Source organism: Cicer arietinum, chromosome 7 (assembly GCF_000331145.2).
Source record: "Cicer arietinum cultivar CDC Frontier isolate Library 1 chromosome 7, Cicar.CDCFrontier_v2.0, whole genome shotgun sequence".
NCBI lineage: Eukaryota > Viridiplantae > Streptophyta > Magnoliopsida > Fabales > Fabaceae > Cicer > Cicer arietinum.
The window spans coordinates 1511657-1522244 of record NC_021166.2 but is presented as its reverse complement, the minus strand read 5'-3'; the positions used below and the strand labels follow the sequence as shown (position 1 = coordinate 1522244).

General features: G+C 32.3%; 1 protein-coding gene across 3 annotated transcripts; it reads left to right on the top strand.

Moving 5' to 3' along the window:
* Positions 1-2144: 2144 nt before the first annotated feature.
* Positions 2145-9450, top strand: LOC101488903 (probable cyclic nucleotide-gated ion channel 5). 3 transcript variants are annotated; one of them, XM_012717928.3, is made up of 9 exons: positions 2145-2327; positions 2724-2858; positions 3331-3431; positions 3914-4496; positions 5108-5320; positions 5469-5770; positions 6730-6841; positions 7755-7991; positions 8485-9450. In XM_012717928.3, the coding sequence occupies exons 3-9, from the start codon at positions 3370-3372 to the stop codon at positions 9178-9180; spliced, it is 2205 nt and encodes a 734-aa protein (XP_012573382.1). In that variant the 5' UTR covers positions 2145-2327; positions 2724-2858; positions 3331-3369; the 3' UTR covers positions 9181-9450. The 3 variants fall into 3 exon arrangements, with proteins under 3 accessions (XP_012573382.1, XP_004507741.1, XP_027192835.1); XM_004507684.4 differs by lacking the exon at positions 2724-2858; XM_027337034.2 differs by lacking the exons at positions 2724-2858; positions 3331-3431.
* Positions 9451-10588: the final 1138 nt, after the last annotated feature.

Sequence of the window (10588 nt, the reverse complement as noted above, 5' to 3'; positions counted from 1 at the left end):
TATATATATATATATATATAATATAACCATTTATTTATTAAAATCGTTATTTCCGTGCGGACGCACGGGTTACAATCTAGTATTTTATAAAATAACAGCTTATTTTTTTAACAACTCTCTCATATTTTTATTCCGATCTAATAAAAAAATAAATAAAATATTGTTAATATAATTAAAAAATAATAATAAAAATATTTAAAAAATATATAAAGTTTTAATAATATAATTTACTTTACTTTATTATTATTATTACTTTTATTATTATTATTAATATAATTTATTTTATTAATTAATTTATAAATAATATTCGGTATTCATTTATAACTACCGGAAATTTCATTCATTCTGAAATTTCTGGTATTCATTTATAACTACCGGAAATTTCAAAAATAAAATTTCCGGTATTCATTTATAACTACCGGAAATTTCATTCATTCTGAAATTTCCGGTAAATTTTTTTTTTTTAAATTTTTACAGTTTTATCAAGGGTAGTTTTGACATTTAAAAATAAAATTTTTAAATGAGGAGTACAGGGTTAATTGAAGGGGTACAAAAGCCAACTTTCTTTGTTAGACCCGTATATGTGAAGAAGAAGGATTGTTAACGATCCAGTAGCAGATTCTTTATTAAGATCTAGTAAAGCCTATTATTTTAATTATTAAATATCTAAACCATTAATCTTAATTAATTGTTTTTGTTTATTAAAATAATAAAATGTTTTCACTTGAATCACTTCCTATATATATATATTTTCAAAAAAACACGAATCTAATTTGTACAAGTAACTTATATAGTTAGTGCTACATCACGCTGACAGGCATGGGAACTCCGCAACTTAACAATTCGCACGCAATCCAATTACTTGTACTAAGATGACCCATTTTTATCCCTTTTTTATTAAAATAAAAACAAAATAATTATGTATATTGCTTTTATAAAAAAAATAGCCTTTGTCTTCAAAATTATGATATTATAAACTCACATACATCTATAACAACTATAAAATTTAGAGTTTAAACCTAAAACAAAACATATCTAATAATATATCTGCAATTGAACTAAGTTTATATACAAAGAAATACTTATTTTATTATTATAAAATAATAAAAGAAAATATTTATACAAGAGGTCAAATTAGAAGGAAAATATATACAAAAACTCGTATCCTTTTATATAGGTAGAGTATATTTCAAATATTTCAACTATTTAATTAAATACAAATAAATAAATTCATAAATGAAATAATTTAAATGAAGTCTAAATTTAAATATTTTTAAAATATAAATCATGTATTCTTTTTATTTTATTTTTTTTAGTATTTAAATTGAATTTATATTTGTATTGCATCAATCAACTTTAGCATATTCAAATTTACAAGTTAGATATTTAAGTCATGTCTTGTTATAATTAGATCAAATCAATGTATTTTTATGATTTCTTTTTTCGATTTGATAATACTATTGAAAAAAAAACAAATATAAATCATTTTATTCTCTGAGTTTTTTTTAATTTTATACTGACCTTGCCACTTGCCATAAATTTATTTGAATTTGACTAATCTAAATGAGAAGTTGATAAATTAAATAAACCAATACTTATTATAAGTTCACATAATATAGATTATTGATTTGATAATCAATAACTAATATTATTTACTTTATCTTATAAGGAGAATATTTTTTTGTCTGGAGATGAAATAATAAAAAAATTCATATAAATCTCAAATTTGAATATAATACATACTACTTGATATAATAATATCGATATTTATTTTCTTTAAAAGAGCCTAATCCATTTTGTTGATTTTATTAAAAAAAGTACATATAAACATATATTATATATTTGTTTTATACTAATTTGATATTTGTACATAAAATTCTTTTGTAAATAAAAATTATCTTGAAATTATAAAATAAATTATAGGTTAGTTTTTCTTTTAAAAAAATGTCCTCAATTAATCCTACAGAATTAAAAATCGACTATTTCTCTGGTAGTAATTGAATTATAGATAAACAAAAAAATTTAATATGATTCCTATTCTTAATTATAAGTATATTCGTATATGATTAAGTAGAAAAGAAAGTTTGCCTATTCAATAAAATTAAAAGACATTTTGATAATTGAATTTATAGAATAAAAAGAAAAGATATTTTGACATTTGATTTCGTAGTGATTTCTGATTAGGATCCTTCCGCGCTGCTTCTTGCTTCCTCATTGTTGGTTTTCGGTGCTTTGCAAGTTGTTAACAGTTTGTGTTGCTGCGCCTTCTCTCTCTTCTTCTCCTTCTTTTACTCACCGGAACTTCACATCTACTATTTCTCTATGAGGTCCGTTACTTTTTATATTTTTCCATTTTTCCATTTTCCAATTTAATTGCTTTCATTTTTATAATGGAATTTCGGAAATTGTAATTACGATTTTGTTACTCTCGTCGGTACAGACTTATGAACCTCAACTTCACCCACAGTTAATTCAAACGTCAACTTTAAGTTTCGTTATTAAGTCAAACCCTCTTTTTAATTCTTCACCGCCGGAGTGGTTTCCGGTCGCCGGCCACTGTCTACCGTCGATCTTTCTTCTCCTCTGATTTTGATATTACGCTTTACTCTTGTGTTTGATAAAAATATGGTTTCTCTGCATCTGTTGAACTACAAATACTAGAGATCCATTTTTTCGTAATTTTTTTATTCGATTAATTAACAATTTAATTTAATTTAATTTAGGTGTAGAATTTTTTCGCACTGTGAATCACAACCACAACCATCAGATCGTTGACAAAGTTTGACTTTAAGCATAACTAGTCATATATACCAATGATTGTGATTTATTGATAATATCAAATATTTTACACTCACAAGGTATGACAATTAATCCCTTGAGTTTTAACATTTACCAAACACAGCCTACCAATTTCGAAATAATTTTGCTTTTGACATTTTTTGTGTGTTGATTTGTTATATTAGAAGGCTTTAGCTAAGTGTTAGTTACAGTAGTTTGGTCTACAAGAGTAATTTTTTACTAATGCTGTGTTGGGAGGAAGATGATATACGTAAAAGCGGCAAATTAGATTTATTTTTCTGGTTTAATCTATACACAACACACAGTAGATTTACATTTGGGTTTTAACACATGGAAAAAGTAGATGTCCGCATAAGTTTCTAAATTTAGGCCATGTCATTCTTGAAATTATACTTTATCTTCATTTGAATTGGGAATTGTGCTTGCCTTTACCATGAGGCTTTTAGTAAACATTTGGTATCTGACCGTAAAGGAAGCAATGTTATAAATATTGTTGGTCATTGTTTTGAATATTGTTTTGTTGGTATGTAGGTTGTGCATCAGATGCCAAATGTGATCTACTGTTGAAAGATGTTTGACTCTAGTGATTACAAATCACAGTACATGGGTGGCCAGCGGGAAAGTTCTTTTAGGTATCCAATATATTTTCATTGCAAGGTCATGGTAGTAGTGTTGTTAAATGGCGGCCATGGCGGATTTTTGGACAACCGCCGCAGGCAATTTGTGAATGAATGTCTGCAATAGTGGTGCCATATGCCGCAATGACATGTTTATATGGCGGATTTCCGGCCTTCTGCCATTGACAACACTGCATCGTAGAGATATGAAGGAGAAGAGAGTACTGCCAATAATTTTAAGATGCTTTACATAAATCTTGTGGATGTAGCTTTTCTTAATTTGATTTTATTTTTTTTACTATTCAACTCAGATTGACCTTAAATTTTAATATGTGCACACAATATTTGGTAAACATTTTCTTAGTTATTGATATCTTCTCTGTGCCTTTCTCTGATCTAGAATGGGTCTTCATATTCCTGTTTATGAACCGGCAGTTACTTTGTTACTGTTTGAGAGGAAAGTGATATCTTTCTATGCGTTTGGTTCATTTTTCTAGGTGGGATGTCTTGGATTCTAGACTGGCTTCATCTTCTGATGTCAGAGTTACAAGATCTGGATTTGGTATTGATAAATTAAGCCATGGTAGTCATGAAAGCGGCACAACCTCTAGGTCTTTTAAAAAAGGAATGAGAAAGGGATCTGAAGGACTGAAATCTATTGGTCGATCACTTGGACTGGGGGTATCTAAGGCGGTGTTTCAGGAAGATCTTAAAGTGTCCGAAAAGAAGATATTTGATCCCCAAGACAAATTTTTACTCTTATGGAATAAGTTGTTTGTTATCTCATGCATTTTGGCTGTGTCTGTGGATCCACTGTTTTTTTATCTTCCGGTCATCAATGATCAATTACACTGTCTAGGTATAGACCGAAAGTTGGCGACAATAGTCACCACCTTGAGGACAGTGATTGATGTTTTCTATCTTATACACATGGCTCTCCAATTTCGTACTGCTTACATTGCTCCATCATCTCGTGTCTTTGGGCGGGGTGAGCTTGTGATAGACCCGGCAAAGATAGCCAAGCGATACTTGCGACGATATTTCATCATTGATTTCGTATCTGTGTTGCCGATACCACAGGTTGATAAAACTGTTGTATCTTGAATCAATCTCTTTTTGTTAACACTGTATGGTTATTTTCTTTGGATTTTGTGATCTTTATGTACCAACAATGTATACAGCTCTACAGCTCTGTTGTCTTTAACTCTGGATTTTCATAGGATAATATTGTCGCTGCAATCCTCTCTTGCTTCTTTTTGTGTTTGGATCAAGGTTGATTTGGGGGATTAAATTTGGTACTCATTGGAAGATATTTATTATGATTTATTTTTGGTGGGGGTTATAGTAAGAGATTTCACTAGAGAGAAGAAATAACGAGTACAATAAAAATAGTGGATAAAATATCGTGTTTTGCAACACCACAGACAAATAGGCAAACACTGTCATCAATGCAATAAAGCTCTCCAATCTCACTGCATACCTGTTTTCTTTGGTTTGAAACTATTGAACTTGGGGATTTGATTATAACTTCTTTTGTGATATGGATTTAGTTGACATTCACTTTCTGACTGCTCAATGAAATTATGACAGATATTGTATTAGTCTGATGCATGTCTTGGCTACTGCAATTTTAAGGAGTATAAGAAAACTAAACTCTGGCTTTTGTTTTCTTTTTACATTCTTGTATTCAGATTGTTGTTTGGAGATTTCTTCAGAGATCAAAAAGTTCAGATGTACTAGCAACAAAGCGGGCCTTACTGTTCATTATCTTGCTTCAGTATATTCCTAGATTTCTTCGAATGGTACCGTTAACTTCAGAACTTAAGAGAACAGCTGGTGTCTTTGCCGAAACTGCATGGGCTGGTGCTGCATATTATTTGCTGTTATACATGCTTGCTAGTCATGTAAGTGTGAATTTTCTTCTGTTTTCTGTTCGTCTAGTTGAGTTATATACAATTTCACCAGTTATGCTATTATCCTTGCTATCTAGCTCTTTGGTGTGTCAACTCTGTCACTAATTTATTTCGGGTCTCTTTCCATCAATGATTGCAGATAGTTGGTGCTTTTTGGTACTTGTTAGCTATTGAACGCAATGACTCATGCTGGCAGCAGGCTTGCAGTGACAATGGGTGCAACAAAAACTACCTGTATTGTGAGAACCAGCACACGGAAGGTTATAGTGTCTGGCAAAATAAAAGCAAAGCTATTCTTGAGTCAAAGTGCTCTGTAGATGATGATCCTCCACCTTTTAATTATGGAATTTTTACACAAGCCTTGTCGTCTGGTATCATTTCATCTAACAAGTTCATCTCGAAATATTGTTATTGTTTATGGTGGGGACTCCAGAATTTAAGGTAAGTAATTGTTTCATCTGGACAATTTTGTTGTGCATTAAGTAACAGCAATTAGAAAGATTGAGAGCTAAAACAAGTATGTTCTGTTTGAAGTCTGAAATGTATTTACATTTCTAGTTTGATTCTATAATTTCTAAGCTGTTTGAAAAGGTAAATATATTAAGTTTGAAACCAGTTAGATAGAAACATGATTGGTTCTAGATGTATCAGTGATGCAGTGGGTTCTTGGTCGCTTCATTTTTATTGAGGTCGCACCTATTGGGTATTGCATGTTATGTCAACATGGTGCCTTATAACATTGTAATTTTCTTATATATGTTGCAAGTGGTTTTAAAAAGGTTAGTGGCATGAAAGATTGAGCGTGTGTCTAAATCATTGAACAAATTGTATATTTTAGTGACTAGCAAAAATTTGACATCACAGAACTTTATCCTCTTTGTTTAGTTATCAAACACCCCATATAAAGTTAGCTTTTCTGGTCCAGGATAAATGTGACTGTCAATCACATTACAGATTATATATTTTATTCAATGTTAGGGTTCCATGATCTCTCAAAATTTAATTATCTTCTGTCAAGATAAGAGTATATTGGACTGCTCTTTTGGAGCACGGTTACCACACTCATTACTTTGCTCTGCAAAACGAACCTCCCTAATGGTCAATTTCTGAAATTAGGTTACTGATCTTATCACTGAATACGAGTAATGCTATTGATTTTTTATGGAGTTTCTATGTCTAGAATAATGGTCTTCTTTTGAGTCTAAAAACTCAATAATTTCGATGTTAGACTACATTAATATTTTATAGACTATATCAATGGTAGGGTTATCTCAGAACTCCTTATAAAGGTGATAAGTTCTAAAGGCTTCATTTTTGGGCATGTTACATGTTTTGTTCTAAAGATCAAATTTTGTAGATCATTTTTATGCCACTACCATTTTTCATTGACTTCACTGCAGTACCCTTGGTCAGGGGCTTCAAACTAGCACCTATCCTGGGGAGGTTATCTTTTCAATAGCACTTGCCATATCAGGCCTCATCCTCTTCGCGCTTCTTATTGGCAACATGCAGGTATACTTCGAATCATTGAGCATAACATATCATAAGAAGGCTTGAAGTCTTGTTATTCAGTCTGTCAGCAGTATGCTGGATTATCTGTAGGCTTGGTTTTGTTCTGTGCCAAATATGCTGTATACTTAATGCTTGAATTATCGTATGATAATTTTCATGCCGATAAACAATAAATGAAATTGAATATTGCAGTTGTAAGTATGGTATGGGACGTGAGTGGGTTTAGACAATATTAAACGTGTTTATAGAGTGGCTAGTCTCTCAGTATTCATCTAGATACCGTCTATTTGTAAGGCCAGCTAGAGGTCGCATATGATCTGTTGTATGTTGCACAGAGTAAGCATTGACTTGCCATTTATCTTTTTTTTTATCGGGCCCAAACACTTGCTGTTGAAAACGAATGCTATTATAGCTATTTTTTTTAGTCTCTTTTTAAAAAATGAACTTCAGTATTCATGTTCAAGTCTTAAGAAGCATGGCAGGACTACTTTGCTGCTTTTGTCATATACCAATTTTATTTCTCTCAACTTTTTCATTTTATGTTGGTTGGCTCATATGACATTTCGAGAAATTGTAAATTTGAAGCATATGTATATGATATACGGGGGCATATCCAATGCGAGTGTGAAAAGCATTTATTTTGACCATAGCTGCACATGCCTGGTCTAGATTAGCTCTTCTCACACTCATGTAAGTGTTTGTATTATGACTGTTAGGGTTAATTTATGTGCTTCTTAGTTGAGAGCTATACAGTTCTGCCTTAAGAAGTTGGACCAAATACACATTCATATGAATATGTAGATATTGAGGGTTGAGCACTTGATGTTATTAAGTTTCTCTCTAAAGTATGAAATAGAAGATTGTTTATAAATTATAATTGTTACTGAGGTTTCTGTATTTTCCATGATTGCAGACATATCTTCAGTCCCTTACCCTTAGGCTTGAGGAAATGAGAGTCAAAAGGCGTGATTCTGAACAGTGGATGCATCATCGCTTGCTCCCACAAGGGCTTAGAGAGCGCGTGAGACGGTATGATCAGTATAAGTGGTTGGCAACACGTGGCGTAGATGAAGATAATTTAGTTCAGAGTCTACCAAAGGATCTTCGAAGAGATATTAAGCGTCATCTCTGTTTGGCTTTAGTGAGGAGGGTATGCTGTCACAAACACTTAAAAATTAGTGAAACACCAAAGAACTCTATCTCAAATGTGTGACTAAAAACAGCTCAACTTTTCTCTGATAAAGAAAGAACCAAATATTATGCATTAGAATTAGATGAAAATCAGAAAATGTAGTTAATCAGTTCCATATTTGTCTATTGTATACCGCATCAAGTTATTAATTGGTCCTGCACAAATATAAATATACAGTGCTTGAGATTTGTTGGACTTGATCTCTCTCTTAGACTAGCTATCTGGTCCATTAACTATTTCACCGACTCTTAATATTTGCCTTTCACATTCTTTTAGATATTTAAACATGCAATGTCTATGTGGATTTTTGGACTTGATCTCATATAGATTGATTTTCAAATTTTTTATAATATATTTTTTGAACTTGAATTCTCTTGCAGATTAACTTAATCAAATTTCTGTTGAGCATCTGAATTTGTTAATTCATTAATTGCTTTTCATGGATTTGTAGGTTCCACTATTTGAGAGTATGGATGAGAGATTGCTTGATGCCATATGTGAGAGACTGAAACCTTGTTTATTTACAGAGAATACTTTTATTGTTCGGGAAGGAGATCCAGTTGATGAGATGCTTTTCATCATACGTGGACGCCTTGAGAGTGTTACCACAGATGGTGGGAGGAGTGGATTTTTCAACCGCAGTTTTCTAAAAGAGGCTGACTTTTGTGGGGAGGAGCTTTTAACCTGGGCCCTGGACCCCAAATCTGGTTCTAATCTTCCAACTTCTACTCGAACGGTTAAGGCGTTAACAGAGGTTGAGACTTTTGCCTTGACTGCCGATGAGCTGAAATTTGTTGCCAGTCAGTTTAGGCGTCTTCACAGTAGACAGGTTCAACACACTTTTCGTTTTTACTCTCAACAATGGAGAACTTGGGCTGCATGCTTTATTCAAGCAGCATGGCGTAGATATTGTAAAAAGAAAATTATGAAGCTTCGTCAAAAGGAAGAAGAAGCAGATGAGGCAGAAGGAAGTCACGGAAATTCTGGCGGCAGTTCCTCCAGCCTTGGTGCCGCCTTATTAGCCTCAAAGTTTGCCGCACACACTCTTCGTGGTGTACACCGCAATCGAATTGCCAAGACTGCCAGGGAGTTGGTGAAACTACAGAAACCCCCCGAGCCTGACTTCACAGCTGATGATGCTGACTAAATTTTCCATGTGTAACTGCTCTTGAAAGTCTTGTTTTCATTTTACTATTATGACTGAACTTGTGGAGAAAGGTCAAAAGCAATGTATCATACAATTGTTAAGGTTGTAGTTGCAAGGATCTCTAGAGGCTCCGTTTCCTTTGTAAATAATTGTTGTATTATATACATCAAGCCTAATTGGATGTCATATTAGGTTTGCCACCAGTATGTAACTGATTTTACCTGTGTCAATTTTATTATGAAAATTATCGGTCGGAAGAATTAAGGTTGATTTTATTTGTCGTCAATATTTAATGAGAGTTGATAACAAAATGCTTGTTTTTCTACTGGAATATTTTTAGCATAGTTCAGGATAGTGATAACTTGGCAATCAGGGGATATGCCACCTAGTTTCAAACATGTTTTACACTTCAATATCATAGCAGATGAATAAGATCATAAGCTAAATTCAATTTTGATACTGGCTCATATATGTTGTAATATGACCTGACAAGTTTTCAACCAGAAACATTGACTGACATACATTCCTTGTATTTTGCTGGGTATTTTGGTTTATTCTATTTGCAGCACATGTACTTCGCATTTACATTATTTGTCTTGTTTCTATCTTTGTAATGTACCTGTGCTTTTTTAACATCCATTGAATATACATGCAAAAATATTGACATATTATTCAAGAATCAAGAAAAATTAAATTTGATTCTTTTTTATTTTATATTATTATGTTTATTTTTATTTTATGATTTTGTCATTATTACTCATTATTACTATCGTAATATCTTTTCTTATATAAACAGCTTAGAGTTTTAGTAATAAAATATGAAAGTATTTTGTCTTTTACTTTCTTCATGGTATCTAGAACTTTTGGTTAGGGTTTTGTAAAACTTCCACAACCTAGTGGGGTTTGGGCCTCCGAGGACACCAATATTTTGTTTTTAATTTTTGAACGACCTGGTTTGTGACCTAACCTGGTTTTTTGTTTACCTAATGGCACACAATACCCCATGGAAGGCAGCCCTTATGGGTAGCGGCGGCGACAACAACGACAATGGTTTGGGTGAAAAATCAAAAGTAGTCATCGGCTGACAATGTTGGTTTAGATAGCGGTGACTGAAATGGTTTATATAACAATAGAAAAAATTATGTCGAATGATTCCAAATCGCAAGATTGATACTATACGGTAAGGGAAAATAGGGTTTTCTCACAGGAGAGGTGTAAATGTCTGCCACAAGATATTCGAATTACATGTTTTGAAAATCTGAGAATTTTGTTATTATTGCTTGGTTGGTTAGTAATATAGAATCAACGATTGAAAAACCTTTTATGTTCTTGCCTACTACGAATGAAGTTTGGGGGGCTGTGAAAGAAACATATTATGATATTCAGAATTCTTCTCAAATTTTCGATC

Bases quoted from the DNA above. Each gene is read 5' to 3' on its own strand.
- LOC101488903 (XM_004507684.4), top strand. From the start codon at position 3,370: ATGTTTGACTCTAGTGATTACAAATCACAGTACATGGGTGGCCAGCGG. The intron at 3,432-3,913 runs GTATCCAATATA...TCATTTTTCTAG, and splicing joins CAGCGGGAAAGTTCTTTTAG to GTGGGATGTCTTGGATTCTA. The intron at 5,771-6,729 runs GTAAGTAATTGT...ACTTCACTGCAG, and splicing joins TGGGGACTCCAGAATTTAAG to TACCCTTGGTCAGGGGCTTC.